Genomic DNA, 17,270 nt, shown 5'->3' with positions numbered 1-17,270 from the left:
TGTGACGGGAAGTGATTTCTGTCGTCGTCAATGATTGCACGTACTGGTACTTAACACGAGTAGCAGTCTCGGATTTTCTGTGATAATGCTGGGCCTCAGGGACTCGCTACAAAGCGACCAGCAGCGCACGGCTTCATCCTGGACGATGAGACAAGAGCAGTGTTTTGTCAATTTACTACATCCCCTCTGACGTCGACGATGACAGAATGCACCAGTTCCATCACCCCCATTGCTATTCACCAGGACTATCTATCCTGGCATAGTGATGTGCACATTCAAAACCATGTAAAGGCTGTAATTGTCAAAACAACTACAACGTACACTATCACCGAGCCAACTAACAAGTACAGAAAAAGGTCATGGAACTGTACAGAGATGCTAAACGATTTGGCTAATATCAACAACGATTGGGGCTCTCATATGGCCCTGAACCAAAAATCGCGTCCCATCCTTGCTAGCATGAGGAAAGTAGACAAAATCTTCACCCCCTATTACTCGATCCCCATACCATTCTTGTGGTCTGTTGCGTAGTTCCCTGGTAAGAAGAACTGGATGATATTCGATAGGGAGAATGAGTTCCAATGTGTTTCTGAGCCATAATTTGGGTTTAAGGACGCCAAGCGGCTCTTGACGCTCTCGAACGTAAGCTTTCTTTTGTGAGAGTCTGTGGAACAGCAACTCCACCCACGATGCATCTATGTCATTTTCCGTCCTGGAACCCTGAATGTGAGGGATGCTACCCTTTGAGCTCTTGACGTTCCCACTGATGATGTATGGGCGGTAGGGTGCTGTATTAGTAACAAAAGCTTCAAAATCTAGTAGGTTATGACTAGTAATGAACTCGCATGACTCGGTTGACCAAACGAAAGCGTGTTCCCGGTCACAAGCAACAACATATCGTGCTCCAGGAGACAGTTTAAGTGCGAGACCGCAAGGAACGGGTGGGGGGAAGGGTGGAACGGGTCCATGAGGCGAGTTAAGGCGAAGAGGAGTGGGTATGGTACTAGGAAAGGAAAGAATGTGAATGGATGGCTCCTCCAAAACATACAAGATCGCCACGCTTTTGTACCAGTTGGAGCCAAGATGCCGCGGGAGTCGTATAATGAACGATCCATTATCTGCCACCGCAGTGACAGGTGGATAATGCCCACCAGGGAGGGTCCCAAGTTTCAGGGGCTGCAAACCGCGGTCGAAAATGAATATGTTCCCCTCATCGTCTTCGGCAGCAATCCGACAGCTACCAGAGATAAAGTCAATCCAGGCTATGGGATCGCGCAAGTCACACTGAAATTGAGTGATGGCATGCTGCTGATCGATGTCAACAACTTCGATGCCACCATTTCCAAAGCCGAGTGCGATGTAACGTCCATCTTTCGAGATTGCTGTGGAAGTCACTATGCCTTTACAGATATCAGGATCAGAATATTGAGCTCTGTAATTGATTATCTCCGGACCCTCCGAATCAAACGCCTTTCGTAACCCGCTTAGCTTCGTCTCCATAACATTCTGCGCATTGATCGCATGCTTGCTTAACGGAATTAAATGGCCAGTGAATTCTCCGGAAATAGTGAAAATCCGAATAGGATCCGCAAGATGACGATACAATTTGAAGAGTGGGGACGAGGTTGGCCGAGTGAAAGGAAGCATCGATCGAAAAATGTGCCAAGGATCAAATGTCCAGGGAACATCATGCTCTCCAAATTGGAGCCTACTGAACAATGCACGTCTGTCCCTGAGTCTCTCATGTCGTTCAATGACGTATTCATGTGCCCGCTTCGCTTCTCGTAATAGTTCAGTTGAATCGTGATTCTAGAGTGAAATGATGTCACACTATTGAAACCATCAAAATCCAAAATAATCCTACGTTCGATTGAAGTAATTCATCTGGCAACTCAAATTCACCGCCCGACAGTGCGATGAACGAAAGTAGGTTGTTGGTGAGGAAGTGATCGAACTCCTGCTGCAATTCATTGGAGTCGCGCGAGAACAGCTTTGAAGGATCCAAGTGGCTGAACAAGTACTTGACGGCATATTCGACATGATCGGGTTGTCCCTTCCCCTGAAATTCCTCCCACTTCTCCTTGTTTCCCAAAGGACGATCGGTAGGCATTGCCAAATCATTCCACTTGAAGGTACTCTTTAGAAATCGGAGGAGTGACAATCCCAGGGAATACCCATTTGTATCATTGATAAAGAATGACTGGTCGCTTGCATCACCGATTGGTTCTCCGATAATGAACTCCTTCGCCGTTGCATGATAAAATCTAGGTGCTTCTGTGATCCTCTGGGGAAGATGGACAATTGAACTGATCGGTTTGAGGGTTGAATAGACCTCAACTTCCATGATCTCTAAAAGCCTTGAAATAGAATATGAACTTAAAGATCGGCGCACCAAAGCAATCGTCCCCACTACAAGGCGGTAACGTTCAATTACACTTGGGTGAATGGGCCGTGAGTCTCGCATATAGGCTCGCCGCAGTATTCGCAAGTATTCCGATTTGAGATCAGTCGGCGCATCCATGAGATTTCGGAAGTAATCAAACTCGGATTTGAGGGTAGCACCTCGTTCAGTCCGAGCACAGACTTCACGTATGCGCGTCGAGGCCATAACGGGCAATCCACGACATGCCGAAGCGAAAGTGTCGAGGTCGTCCTCTGATGGTTTCCACAACGACTCGGAGATACAGTCCTCAAGCCCCTCATCTACCATGCGGCGGATAGTGTGAAAAGTTTCACTGTAGACAGTAGTGGAGGTGTGGAGGGGAGAAGCTGGGGAAGACTGCTGAGCAGTCTTTGAGGGAAACTCTGCCATCTGCTCCTCCGTCTCTAGGGGTTCTGGTGTCACCTTTGGCAACAGTTCAGCCTGTTTCTGTTTCTGCATGGAAATCGCATTGTGAGCCTCGGGCGAAGTAGCAACAAGAGGTGCTTGCGCATCAACCTTAGTGGTCGTCTCCTTGGACATTGCGAGCTCCAAGCTTGTACGGTCTCCGTCTGGTGTAAGGAATGAGTCAGTAGGCGGTGGCGGCAGTGGGAGGTTTGTTTCGGGGCCAGACATCTCGAGGATTGAGGACGAATCTGGTTCAGCGCAGATTTCCAGTGATCGGGAGACGTCCCACATTCTCGGTCGCGCATCAGGAGAAACTGCACAACAACTAGATAATATTTTCTCCAGTGGAGAGGATGGCTTCCAGTCCCAAGGCAATTGGCCACATTCTAACGCCTTGAATACTTGGGCGTCATTGGTGAGCGAAGGGAAGGGTTTTTCATTAAAAAGTATCTGCTTAAGTTTCAGTCGAGCGCAAGGATGTTATATTCACGAATTATGAGGGCTCACCATGGCACAAGTACAGGCAAAGGAGTAAACATCACCCGCCGTCGTCTTCACATGGTTGTCCGTGACCACGGCTTCTGGGGCACAATAGCGCAACGTGAATGCAGGCCCGGACGATGTGAACCCTGTCGTCATGCCATCCGCTATCGAGGACAGACCGAAATCACACAACTTCGCATGCCCAGTGTCACTGATTAATATGTTGGGCTGTGTGACGTCGATTATTCTGCATCAGCTTTACAGAAACACATATTGACTTACGGGCTTGAGATCGCCATGGACGACAACAGAGTCACGGCCATGGAGGTACGTCAGACCTCTGGCGACATCGAGAACCTATTTTGATGATGTGCATCCCCTCAGTCCGGCAGGTGGTCAATGTTATTGCCAATGCCGCTTACCAGAGCCATCCGATTGCACGATCCTTTACAACGCAGATATTGATCAAGATTCCCATTTGAACACCATTCGGACACTAATGCTGCTTCTGGCCCTCCGTTCCGATCATCAATCGCAAAACCGATGAATTTTACGATATTTTCGTGGTCCAAGTCCTTCCATACCTTCATCTCTCTCCTTAAGTGCTGGTGCGGAAAGGTGTCTTCGACGTTATTAATTACGCTGGAAAAGCCTCTTACCTTCATAGTTTTTCTCATCTCCTCTACGTCAGATGGCATGTTACTTATGGGTGGTTTGAGAACTTTATAGCAGACCTTAATAGAAAGAGTGAAGCGAGACAGCGAACACGCCAGCTAAGGAGAACATACATTGACCGGAGCCCGGGTGCCAGACTGGATCCATTCTGCACGATAAACTTCGGAGTAGCCACCTCGTGCAACTCGTTTCTTGGCACCAAACTGGTGACTAAGGTTCGGGACATCCTGGATTGCGGATAAAGCTTCCATCACAACTGGCCAAACGTCATCATCCATGGCGCAATCGATTGGGGCCAGACAACGATCTGCGCGTGTATAGATGCACCGAAATGTATATACGATGAAGTGAGAGCAGGCTCCTCGGAGACACAGCCGCTGCTACAACGTCCAGCTCTGAGAACGCGTCGACAGAGAGTTGGTTATTGCTCCAGCAGTGCAGGCCAGGCGGTTATTAATATGTTCTCATGAGACCTTGGACACCCTGAGCGAGCACGTTTCTCCCCGGGCAGAATACCCAAGTCAAACCAAAAAGGCAAGAACAGCAGCTCGTAAGCGCGCACACACCGCGAAGCATGACTGACAGTTTTCCGCTCGCTGAGGTCACTCCAAATGCACCCCAAATGTCCATGGGAACTTGGCATGGAAGAGACGATACAGATTTAACACCTTGGTTAAGTGCCATAGCGGGCGAGTAATTTAGCTTGCACACCTCAGGCTGCTCCTGAGCGCTGTCCTTTTCAGAGAACCAGTTCGAACTGGGACCGAACCCCGAGCCGAACTGTGCTGGAACGGTCCGGTTCTGACCCAGTTCTGTGATGGTTTGGTTTTCGGGAGGATAATTGTATAATGTGAACCTGGTTCCGAACCGAAACGCCGTTGAAGGATTCTAGCTGTTTCGTGTCTACTCCTGAGAGGCAAGGGAGGCAATCCAAGGTCCTTCCTCATTGTGAGATCCAGCTGATTACGAGATTGGATTCGCCATTGAAGATTCACATGGCTGACGGTTGCTACCCGATCCACTCTCTTCATGCCATTGCCTTCCAGGGCTATCTCATTTATGATCCCCGACAACACCTATTGGAGTATGAAGGCCTTAAAAAATAGGTCCTCGCCCTCGCCATGTCATTCACGCTTGAAGAACGTCAACACCTCTCTGGCTGCAGTTGATGCGTGCTGGCTGGTAGATATGTTCAGTGGTGGCTTGGGCCGTAACTATTCCAGAACAATCGTATTGGTCAACCCACTTCGCGGCTGAAGATAGCAGATTGCTTACACTCCAGTACGAGACACATTTGATGAACAGTGGATATGGGTTATCGGGTTGTTGCCCAATGTGTCTCGTTTCGCCATTCCTGCTCAATTGGCCTCCACTATTCAACAACCTTACCCTCATTGTCGTAGGTGTAGACACCGATTTTCTGCCCAAGCCAGCTAGCATCTACCATACGCTCCAAGAGAACTGCTGGTCAGTATGTCGAATCTCCAGTGCCTTCGAGTAACATACGCTAGGACAGCTAGACAAGTGTCAGGGCCGATGCTGTAGATGAAATGTAAAAATCGGAGTGATGAAGTGAGCGCACGGGGCAGCCAACGCCAAGGGTCCTATGGAACGCCCCATTCCTAAAGGCAGGATTTTATCAATTCTTGCTTAATAGCAATGCTCTACGAGTGCCCCATATTTCCCTGGGTGAGCACTCAGCCACGAACCACGTTAGTGACGAATCCGAAACGAAGCCTGGTAATTACGTTTTTCGGCACTGTTACCTCTGGATTTTGCAATAGGATGCGCGTGAAGACCTTTCCCACAGGCGATAGCAAACTGTCTCAGCGCTCAAACATCTTGGGGGGAGTTTGAGAAATGATGAATGGCTATTTGTTCGTGCGTCGCCGATTATGATGCGTATGCGGTCAAGGAAGATAAATCAGCCCACGATAATGCCAATACACAATTATGCACACCGTGACGGGGACACGGTCTTCCGATTCTGTGTGCGGGAGTATGCGAATTATCTTAAATACTTCACACATCGAGAAGTATTATGACGGAGTGTGAGCGGGAATGGCAGTTCAGGTTGTCGCCGTAGGTCAGCGGTTGGATCAGTGAAATGCTGATAGAGTCTTTGAGAGGGATGGCACCCAATCCATAGAGAAATGTCCTGAGGCCGACAGCTCTGCATCTGGAGAAATGAAAGATGTATCCTTGTTTGTGCCAACAATTCGATCCACGCAAACGAGTCGCACCACTAAGCCCCATTTTCCAACACCGGACTAGTCGTTCAGCACGGCGCGATGAGCGGTTCAGCGAGATGAGTACTGACTGAAAACACCATTGCCTGCAGCATCACGCTACTTCAGGTTTACGGCTTAATTGTTGCAGAGTCGGCGGATTCCGGGGGTTGCTCGGTCTCACCGGCCCCATGTTACCCGCAGGTATTATCAGTGCACGTATCGGGGCAATGGCCACTACAGCTACTGACGACGCCAACACCTTTCCCAACCTCCTTTGCGATTACCGCCTTGAACTACCATGCACCTCCACTTTGATTGTCAATCTGCACAAACCGATAGTGGACTGGAAATCCAGCCAGACCCTCCCCGACTATTATGCAGTGAAGAAGTTCACGGCATGCTCAGTAAATACAGCATGCATGGCAAGAGCGGCGCTTTGCAAGCTTTCATCCTCGATCGCATTCGCTGACGCAACTGCCAAATGTCCCCGCCGTCCACGGAATCTTGCCCTAAAACTCCCCTCGAATAATCTTGTGCCTTGTACTGCCATTGGCGGAGCTTTCGAATGTATCACTCGAACCAGTGGCAAGCCCGGCCACTATCCTAGCTGTAAGGTATTGCTTGACAACGGGGAACAGAACTGAAAGACGTTGTGTCACATAATGGACTGTTGGCTAAGTGGTGATAGACGACCACAAAGAGAACTGAAGATACTTCCACGGGGCGAATTGGCTGGCCTACTGGTTCATCACTCGTTCAATTCTCCCCCACCATTGCACACAGGCACTGGGAGGAAAACACTAGAATTACTCACCGCACATGTCAGCGTGGACCTGTCATTTGCGATCCATGTCCTTGGAGAGGGGCCTTCGTCATCAGTTGCGCGAGCATCCTCTCCCTCACAGGTGCTTTTTCGGGCGCACAGCGTTTGCATTTAACGACGTTCTCAAGCAGTTAGCGTATCTCATCTCCCATTCATTTTATGACTGAGCTATACACAACACCCAAGTCCATTCCAGTCATTGATTAGTCAATATCCTACTTGGGCGTCAATAGACAAATATTTGATACATCATGACTAATGGACGGACTTTATCGTGGAAGGTACTAACATACTTGCGTGCCCGGAGGAATGAATTGATCGTGGTCCACTCATTGTGCTTACACCAAAGGGTGCCTCGTCCTTCGTGTTGGACTGCAACGTGACTTGGCCGGAACATGCGCAGTCACTATTTGGCTTGGTGGTTAGGAAACAATTAAACCAGACGCTTGATGATCCACCCGATTCGCGATTCAGGCTACTATCGGCCACTCTTTCAAATTGTTAATCATAGTCTTGAGTCTCCCACCATCTATTCAAATGCAATGACGTGAGCGCATCACCTCAGAGTCATTCATGTTTCACTCAAATGCATTAGCGCCGCATGCCTTCGTCTTGGCAAGAAATTGGGGGTAGTGGACATCCCGCTATCTCCGCTATCTCCGCTATCTTCGAAATCGCATGTTTAGGCAACACAGCGATTCCTCTGGTAGTATCTGCTATGCAACTGGCCAAAAACTAGGGTCTGAATACTGGCCCTGCCACATCTGCTTTTCTATCTCATGTCGAACCATATGAAGCCACGAGTTTTGATTCGGGTCTTGTCCCTCGCGGACTGTCATTTCTTCCCGGCATCATACTTAACTCGATCTCTTATCTTTGCTCTCCTTGACCTCCTCCCCGTTACAAGTCTACCCATCACTTGCCAAAGGGTTTCGTGATGTTGAAAAGCTTCGTCGAAGATGACTCTGTTTCACACCAATTCCCAGCTGGTGTAATTTGAGGCTGAGGGTGTCGTTTTAAGAGTGCATTCTCATCCGCACCTGGGCTTGGGAAAACGATCGCTTTCAGCTCCCCAAACGCCACAAATACTCTGCCTTTTCCAGTATCAAAGGTGATTCCGACCACTTAACAGCAGCAGCAGCAGCAACCCTTTCAGCATCTGTGGCATGTCGGTTCAAACGTCGGGACCTGTAAACACAGGACTAATCAGGGCTAACAACTGCTGGTAGTGGGCAACGGCCACAAAGGGCCCATGTGAAATTTGCCGCATGCGCGCGACGCGTGACCCGCGTTCTCGTACATACAAAGGAAGAGCAGGAAAATTACTAGAACTGATGACAGCCACAACTGAAAGCGCTAACAACTAAAACAGCAAACAGAAGCTAATGTACAGAGGTGAAATACAATGAAGAGAAAGTGAACTACAATGAAGAGAAAGAGTAACAGACGATGTGAAAAAATTCGAAAAGAAGAGATGGAGGAGTATCGGGGAGGAGGAGGGAGACAAGAAAATATAAGCTAGGGGCTGGAGCAGATGGGAATGTAGTCGAGAATCGCGGTATTGGCAGCAGCAAATCCGGGATAGAGTAATATGCAGGTGGCAGCAGCGGCAGCGGGTCAAAAGCGTGAGCCCGGAAAGGCAAGCGGCAAATTGGATCTCACTCACCAGGGGAGCGCGAGATACCAGGCGATAGGGAGAGGGGAAAAGGGATCCGTCAGGGCCCCTTTATAGGCACGACCTAGGTAGTATGAAACCTAAGGTAGTATGGAACCTCTCCTCAACAGCGAAAATTCAGTACGTACCTCCACTGAATGGTCCGCTTCGCGCATCTGCGCCGAAAACATTCAGCGTACGACTGAGGCAGCGTGATTTGACCCGTTCAGGCTAAGTTGCGCGATAAATCATGGGAAAACCGCGATCGGTGAGAGAAGGCATGTGAATGCCAAAGCGGTCGCGACTGGGCGCAGTCCAGACTCGTACCCAGTCGGAGGAGCTCCGTGGACGCGCAAAATAATAGCTTTTTTACGCAATGTAAATAAACGTTCTCACACTGGTACTCGACTGCTTCCGATGCTAGTCACGTTCTGTACTCAATACAAAAGATCACATGGTACATACGGAGTTAAACAAATATCCGATCACCTACTCCGAAACTTAGCCTGCGACACTTCGCTCCTCCGACTGCAGACTCGTACCCAGCCGTCTCCGCTACGTGGACGCGCAAAATCTCGACTAGTTGTTGTATTAGAATTCAGTTGTAAAGTCACGTTCAAGAACAAGAAGTGTATTACAATACAGAAGTCACATGCGACGGACATAAACACAAGTCCGATCACCTACTCCGGAAACCAACTCGCGACACTTCGCTCCGACGACTGGTGCAAAATGGCAGTGGCAGTACCACTCGGCAATTGCCGAGTTCGACACGACAGAAAGAGATTGCGGACATGTGAAGTTCCCACGAAAACATAAGTCGCACAATGGATCTTTTGGTGTTAACCCATGCGGTCTTGTACCCAACCCAACCCATAGCGCTTGGGGAGCACCTTGAGGGCTGTGAAATTAACACCTGGGCATGGGCGGAAAATCAACCCTTATATATTACTTTGATCCTAAAATATAGTTCATGCTCAGTCGTATAGGTGGCACAGCGTGAGTAGACGATATAGCCTTTTTGGCTGCGTATGTTCGATTCTCACTTGGTACAACTTTTTTGTGTTCTCCTGTGGAATAGTTGTAAAATTTGTGCACACTAAAGAGCAAGGAATGAGAAAAAACAAAGTTTTACCGGCTGAGAATCGAACATACGCAGCCAAAAAAGATTATATCCCTAGCTCACGCTGTGCCACCTATACTACTAAGCATGAACTATATTTTAGGATCAAAGTAATATATAAGGGTTGATTTTCCGCCCATGCCCAGGTGTTAATTTCACAGCCCTCAAGGTGCTCCCCAAGCGCTATGGGTTGGGTTGGGTACAAGACCGCATGGGTTAACACCAAAAGATCCATTGTGCGACTTATGTTTTTGTGGGAACTTCACGTGTCCGCAATCTCTTTCTGTCGTGTCGAACTCGGCAATTGCCGAGTGGTACTGCCACTGCCATTTTGCACCAGTCGTCGGAGCGAAGTGTCGCGAGTTGGTTTCCGGAGTAGGTGATCGGACTTGTGTTTATGTCCGTCGCATGTGACTTCTGTATTGTAATACACTTCTTGTTCTTGAACGTGACTTTACAACTGAATTCTAATACAACAACTAGTCGAGATTTTGCGCATCCACGTAGCGGAGACGGCTGGGTACGAGTCTGCTCCGACTGGGGCAAAATGTAGGTGGCGATGCATCGGAAACACCCGACTCTCACGCTAAGCCTGAATGTCAGGGATCGGCCCCTGACCCCGCTGTCAGGGCACCCAACCACACCCCAGAACCACCTTCCCAGACCTCCCCATCCCTACATACCTCTCACAACTTCAACCCGCATGTGAGCCCGCGGGAAAAGTCACGTGGGTTAAGGCGAGCAACTCGCCTTAACCCATGTGACACCTTTTCCGAGTCGCGGGAACATGCTCGGCTTCTACCCGGAATCACGTTACGAACTGTACAGTACACTTCCTTTTATAGTAGCCAAGCGGGGAATAGGGAAACTTACCCTTCTTCTCAACTCAATCCCCGCTTAGGCAAGTTGTAGTTACCCTCTGTAATACATGACAACTCAATCCCCGCTTAGTCCCTTCAGTGAGTTTGAGGAGCTGAGGACGGGGTCTAGCGCCCTAGCACCCGGAACACCACACACACCTAGGACCGAGGTCGGGCTGTCCCTGATTGAGGACCGAGCCCTGACACTGAATGAGTTGTGCATAGAGGTTGCGCAATGTAATTGTTAGTGTTGACACATGCGGTCATTATACCCAACCCAACCCATAGAGACTTGGAAGCACCTTGAGGGTTGTGAAATCGATAACCTGGGCATGTGTGGAAATTAACACTTCATATAATACTTCTATAGCATCCTGTAGTTGGTGCTTTGTAGTGAAGCGGTACGAGCGTAAGCTGAGGCTATGCAGCCTTTTTTGGCTGCGGGTGTTCGATTCCCACTCAATGAACCTTTTTTTATGGTCTCAGGAATAATTGTAACAACCTCCCATTTACACTAAGGAGTAAAGAAGGAGAAAAAAAGGTTCACTGAGTGGGAATCGAACACCCGCAGCCAAAAAAGGCTGCATAGCCTCAGCTTACGCTTGTACCGCTTCACTACAAAGCACCAACTACAGGATGCTATAGAAGTATTATATGAAGTGTTAATTTCCACACATGCCCAGGTTATCGATTTCACAACCCTCAAGGTGCTTCCAAGTCTCTATGGGTTGGGTTGGGTATAATGACCGCATGTGTCAACACTAACAATTACATTGCGCAACCTCTATGCACAACTCATTCAGGCTTAGCGTGAGAGTCGGGTGTTTCCGATGCATCGCCACCTACATTTTGCCCCAGTCGGAGGAGCGAAGTGTCGCGGGCTAAGTTTCGGAGTAGGTGATCGGATATTTGTTTAACTCCGTATGTACCATGTGATCTTTTGTATTGAGTACAGAACGTGACTAGCATCGGAAGCAGTCGAGTACCAGTGTGAGAACGTTTATTTACATTGCGTAAAAAAGCTATTATTTTGCGCGTCCACGGAGCTCCTCCGACTGGGTACGAGTCTGGGCGCAGTCAGGTTTCCCAGCCAGTGGCAAACAAGGGCGGAAACCTGAGGTCAGCTGGGGGCAGACTGCTAACCCGTGATTAGTCTCGTGAAATGAAGACATTAAACAACAATATAATGAGCAGCCATCATGCGACCTCTGCCAAGTTGGCAGAAAGTGAGCACGAAATGTTTGTCTATAAGTTGTTTCTACTCCTGGACCGCTCTCCCAGCTTTCTTCACGACTCTTTACTTGGCTTTCGTTCGGCGCTACCTACTGCTGCGCCTTCCCTAATCTCCGATTCGTCCTTTTCTGGTCCTTCGACATTGTACTACCTCAAGAAGCTTCGGCCCTAACTGGGGCTGTCTGCCACGCGACTCTGACCAGGTGCCTCGTTCGTCTGCAAGTGTCTAAGTACTGCCATCCCAACGGAGTCGCACCACTGAGCCCCATTTTCCAATCCTGCACTATATACTTCAAGTCATCGTTCAATGGAGTCCGATGAGCGGTGGAGCAAGGCGAGTACTGACCGAACACTATGGCCTGCAACATACCGATCTATATCTGTCTGCCACGAGATTAGCACACCATCATGACTTTGTTCCCTGTAGAACTCATAAGTTTATTAATTCGCCTCCAGACTCGGTTCGTTATATATCGGGTGGTTGATGTCGAAGCAGAGTATAAAGGATTCTTGACGACACGATTGCTTAACACGACGTGATTTCCATCGTCGTCAATGATTGCAGTAGCGCTCAGTGGGAGCAGCAGTCTCGGATTTGCTGTGATAATTCTGAGTCTCAAGGACTCACCGCAAGGCGACCGACAGTGCGCGGCTTCATCCTGGACGATCAGACAGGAATGTTTCTGTCAAATTTAGCACATTCCCTCTGACGTCGACAATGATGAAATGCACCAGTCTATCATCCCCACGCGTTGGTGTTCGCAGAGACTCTCTATCCTGACATAGCAATGTGCACATTCTAAATCATGTAAAGGCTGTAATTGTCAAAAACAACTACAATGCACACTGTCACCAAGCCAACTAACAAGCACAGAAAGAGGTAATGGAACTGTAGAGATGCTAAACGATTTGGCTAATATCAACAACGATAGGGGCTTTCATACGACCCTGAACCAAAAATCGTGTCCCATCCTTGCTAGCACGAGGAAAGTAGATGAAATCTTCACGCCCTACCACTCGATCCCCATACCATACTTTTAGTCTGCCATGTAGCTCCCTACCAAGAAGGATTGGATGGTATTCGATAGGGAGAATGAGTTTTAATGTGTTACTGAGCCATAATTTCGGTTTGAGGACACCGAGCAGCTTTCGACCCTCTCGAACGTAAGCTTTCTGTTGTCTGTGGGACAGCGATTCCAGCCACGACCCATCCATGTCATTTTCCATCCCGGAACCCTGAATGTGAGGGATGCTACCTTCTGAGCTCTTGACGTTCCCACTAATGATGTATGGGCGGTAGGGTGCCGTGCTAGTAACAAAAGCTTCGAAATTTCGTAGGTTATGACTAGTAATGAACTCGCGCGACTCGGTTGACCAAACGAAAGCGTGTTCCCGGTCACAAGCGACAACATATCGTGCTCCAGGAGACAGTTCGAGTGTGAGACCGCAAGGAACGGGTGGGGGGGATGGAACGCGTCTACGAAGTGAGTCTAGGAAACGAGGAGCGGCTGAGGGGTGAGCTGGGATGGCAGTAGGTATGGTACCAGGAGAGGAAAGAAGGTGAATGGATGGCTCCTCCGAAACATACAAGATCGCCACGCTTTTGTACCAATTGGGGCCAAGATGCCGCGGGAGTCGTATGATGAGTGATCCATTATCCGCCACCACAGTGACAGGTGGATAACGCCCACTGGGGAGGGTCCCAAGCTTCAGGGGCTGCAAACCGCAGTCGAAAATGAATATGTTCCCCTCATAGTCTTCGGCAGCAATCCGGCAGCTACCAGAGATAAATTCGATCCAAGCTATGGGATCGTGCGAGTCGCACTGGAATTGAGCGATGGCATGCTGCTGATCGATGTCAACAACTTCGATGTCGCCATTTCCAAAGCCGAGTGCAATGCGACGTCCATCTTTCGAGATTGCTGCAGAAGTCACTATGCCTTTACGGATATCAGGATCAGAATATTCAGCTCTGTAATCAATTATCTCCGGACTCTTCTTATCAATCGCCTTTCGAAACCCACTTCGCTTTGCCTCCATAACGTTCCGCGCATTGAGTGCGTGCTCACTTAACGGAATTAAATGGCCAGTGAATTCTCCGGAAATGGTGAAAATCCGAATAGGATCCGCAAGATGACGATACAATTTGAAGAGTGGGGATGGGGTTGGCCGAGTGAAAGGAAGCATCGATCGAAAAATGTGCCAAGGATCAAGGTGGAGCATACGCGACAAGCCGAGTTGTTCATATCGTTCAATGACGTATTCATGTGCCCACTTCGCTTCTCGTAATAGTTCAGTTGAATTGTGATTCTAGAGTGAAATGATGTCACTATTGAAATCACCAAAATTCAATATAAACCTACGTTCGATTGAAGTAATTCATCTGGCAACTCGAATTCACCACCCGACAGTACGATGAACGAAAGTAGGTTGTTGGTGAGGAAGTGATCGAACTCGTGCTGCAATTCATTAGAGTCGTGCGAGAACAGCTTTGAAGGATCCAAGTGGCTGAACAAGTACTTGGAAGCATATTGGACATGATCGAGTTGTCTGTTCCTCTGAAATTCCGTCCACTTCTCCTTGTCTCCCAAAGGATGATCGGTAGGCATCGCTAAATCATTCCGCTCAAAGACACCCTTTAGAAATCGAAGGAGTGGCAACCCCAGGAAATACCCGTTTGTATCATTGATAAAGAATGACTGGTCGCTTGTGTCACCGATTGAATTTCCAATAATGAATTCCTTTGCTGTTGCATGGTAAAATTTAAGTTCCTCTGAGTTTTCCGAGGGAAGATGGACGATTGAACTGATCGGTTTGAGGGTTGAATAGACCTCGTCCTCCGTGATGCCTAAAAGCCGTGAAATAGAATATGAGCTTAAAGATCGGCGCGCCACAGCAATCGCCCCCACTACAAGGCGGTAACTTTCAATTACACTTGGGCGAATGGGCTGTGAGTTCAGCATATAGGCTCGCCGCAGTATTCGCAGGTACTCCGATTTGAGATCAGTCGGCGCATCCATCAGATTTCGGAAGTAATCAAACTCGGATTTGAGGGTAGCACCTCGTTCAGTCCGAGCACAGACTTCACGTATGCGCATCGAGGCCATAGCGGGCAATCCACGACATGCCGAAGCGAAAGTATCAAGGTCATCCTCTGATGGTTTCCACAACAGCGACTCGGAGATACAGTCCTTAAGCCCCTCATTTACCATGTGGCGTATAGTGCGAGAAGTTTCACTCTTGTTGATCGCGTCCATATCTTCACATGGAATGATATCGCCCCAAAGTCCGCCTCGAGCTCGAGCCCGAAGAACTTGAGTCTCTGGACGAGAGCTGACTAACACTGCAACTGTTGAAGGTAGATCCTCAAGCATTAGCACGAGCCTCATCAAAGATTTGAGTGCCTCTTGGTCTCCACACTCGTCCAATGCATCCAGGACAATGACCAGACGCTCTTCTCGTGCTCGTGACGTAAACATGTCCTTGATGCCACGCATCGGTTTAATGATCAGCGCCTCCATTTGTTCTTCTAGAGGCAGACTCTGGACCTTTTCAAGAGCTTGCTCCTGAAGGTGCTGGACAAGCGAAATCTTGAAGTCCTCACTGAAGCGTGCAAGCTGGTATGCAAGAGTGGAGGCGAACATTTCGATAGAATCGAGGCCTGTGCCCTTTTGGTTCTTATCCCAGAAGAATGATGCCACCAGAGTACCTCGCTCATCCAGAGTGGACGCAATGCTTTTGCATATCGCTGTTTTCCCGGTCCCTGGGGAGCCTCGTAGCCATACAAATCGGTTCCCAGCCTTCCCCAAATGAATTAATAAGGATTCCTGCATCTTAGTCCGGGTGCCTGGAAGGCACTCCGATTTACTCGTGACAAATTTGTACTCGGCAGGAACCTGGCCCAATTTTGAGAGTTCAGCTGGTGACACTGGTAAATCTTATACCCCAAATCATGCACGACAACATACTCTTCAAGGATGACTTCATTGCCTGGACGAGCGTCAAAATCTTCGCCTCAGTCTACAGTGTACATCTCGATTAGAAAATAACCAAGGATTCAGGCACTGAGCGACGAACCGAAAATGAGGTAACAGCTTTGCTTATGCATGCCGTTACTTCACTTATGCTCCAGGGTATTTGCCATGATGATAGGATCCTCCAAACGGAGAATTTTCTACCCCCAAGTGACTCGACTCGCTTGATCTGCTTTTCAAGAGTCCTATCAAGGAGACGTTTGGCGTTAAACAACTGGGCGAAGGGGCTAGAGAACGTACGAGTGGAAATCTTCGATCGGTTTTATTAGTTCAGGAGGACTACTCCCTGTCCACAGTTGGAGTGGTCGCAGAATAGTGATGTAAGCTTTTAGAACCTCGTCATTTAGGCCTCTGAGATCTTCAGTATTGGCATCTACTGACTGTGCGGATCACCAGGGGCATATCAGCACTGATCACAAAACCCAAGCTCTGACCCAAACCTCATAAAATTGGATCAATTTCAGGAGCATATCTGGGATCGGACCAAGATACGGAATAGGGGTAAACTTGAGACCACCCGAAGCGACTTGGAGAACAGTCTTGGTGCCACCAACGAATGATTTTTTTCTATCCTCACTTGCACCAGCAGATGGTGACGGCACGGGCTCCGATGGGGAAGGCACATCCACGTCCATACTGCCACTTCCTGGCCATGCACCAGGGATTACAAAAGGGCGGTGGGTGCTGTGGGTGCTTGATGTTGCGTAATGGTTATCAACACTCCGCGCAAGGGAAGGAGATAGTGACCGTTCGGAATCAGTGTCAAGGGACTGCCGAGTTGGTGTAGTAGATGTCGAAGCTCGGGAGGGGGATACATCTGATCGGTCAACGCGATTGAGATCAGGACTTAGACTCCTCCTGGGCAGTGCAGTCAAACGCTTGGGGGACACTTGTCGCTTCAGATCACTAGGACTGGGGGAGGGGGACCGCGAAGTACGTGTGGTGCCAGGAGGCCCAAGACGAGAGTCACCGTGCTGATCATGGTGAATCTGGTTGCGAGCTTGGGAAGACTGTTGATCAGTATTTGAGGGCGACTCTGCCGTCTGCTCCTTCGTTTCTAAGAGTCCTGATGCCTTTGGCAATAGCTTAGCCTGCCTCTGAGTCTGCATAGGAATTGCATTGTGAGCCTCAGGTGAAAGGGCAACAGGAAGTACGTGTTCATCAACCTTCGTGGTCGTCTCCTTGGACGGCGTCACGGCATTTGAACTGGCAGGGTCTCCATCCGGCTTAGGGTATGGGCGGTTTGTTTCAGGGTCAGATACCTCAAGGATTGAGGATGAATCTGGCGCAACGCAGGCATCCTCGAGCGATCGTAAAACCTCCTGGA

The 17,270-nt window shown here is 48.9% G+C and overlaps 4 protein-coding genes across 4 annotated transcripts; 1 reads left to right on the top strand and 3 right to left on the bottom strand.

Annotated features, from left to right (window-relative positions):
- Window positions 1-221: 221 nt before the first annotated feature.
- Window positions 222-2,619, bottom strand: EI90DRAFT_1010518 (uncharacterized protein). The gene is made up of 3 exons (XM_039051366.1): window positions 2,411-2,619; window positions 1,865-2,357; window positions 222-1,809 (listed from the first exon to the last, which is right to left on the bottom strand). Exons 2-3 carry the CDS (start codon window positions 2,342-2,344, stop codon window positions 379-381), a joined length of 1,911 nt encoding a protein of 636 aa, XP_038916030.1. The 5' UTR covers window positions 2,345-2,357; window positions 2,411-2,619; the 3' UTR covers window positions 222-378.
- Window positions 2,620-3,277: 658 nt separating this feature from the next.
- Window positions 3,278-4,431, bottom strand: EI90DRAFT_1010510 (kinase-like domain-containing protein). Its single transcript, XM_039051365.1, has 5 exons — window positions 4,099-4,431; window positions 3,970-4,044; window positions 3,733-3,915; window positions 3,593-3,667; window positions 3,278-3,538 (listed from the first exon to the last, which is right to left on the bottom strand). Exons 1-5 carry the CDS (start codon window positions 4,261-4,263, stop codon window positions 3,314-3,316), a joined length of 723 nt encoding a protein of 240 aa, XP_038916029.1. The 5' UTR covers window positions 4,264-4,431; the 3' UTR covers window positions 3,278-3,313.
- A 1,958-nt stretch (window positions 4,432-6,389) lies between these two features.
- EI90DRAFT_3057580 (uncharacterized protein) lies at window positions 6,390-7,254 on the top strand. Its single transcript, XM_039060305.1, has one exon. It carries the CDS (start codon window positions 6,405-6,407, stop codon window positions 6,858-6,860), a length of 456 nt encoding a protein of 151 aa, XP_038916028.1. The 5' UTR covers window positions 6,390-6,404; the 3' UTR covers window positions 6,861-7,254.
- An 8,071-nt stretch (window positions 7,255-15,325) lies between these two features.
- EI90DRAFT_2816499 (uncharacterized protein) lies at window positions 15,326-15,766 on the bottom strand (the record flags this gene model as incomplete). The annotated part of the gene is made up of 1 exon (XM_039053553.1): window positions 15,326-15,766. A coding segment is annotated over one exon (441 nt), but the record flags the coding sequence as incomplete, so codon positions are not given.
- Window positions 15,767-17,270: the final 1,504 nt, after the last annotated feature.

The sequence above is a fragment of the Cantharellus anzutake genome, assembly GCF_015039405.1.
Source record: "Cantharellus anzutake strain C23 chromosome Unknown EI90scaffold_23, whole genome shotgun sequence".
Classification (NCBI taxonomy): domain Eukaryota; kingdom Fungi; phylum Basidiomycota; class Agaricomycetes; order Cantharellales; family Hydnaceae; genus Cantharellus; species Cantharellus anzutake.
The sequence above is the reverse complement of the archived record's forward strand: the minus strand, read 5'-3'. Positions and strand labels throughout refer to the sequence as shown.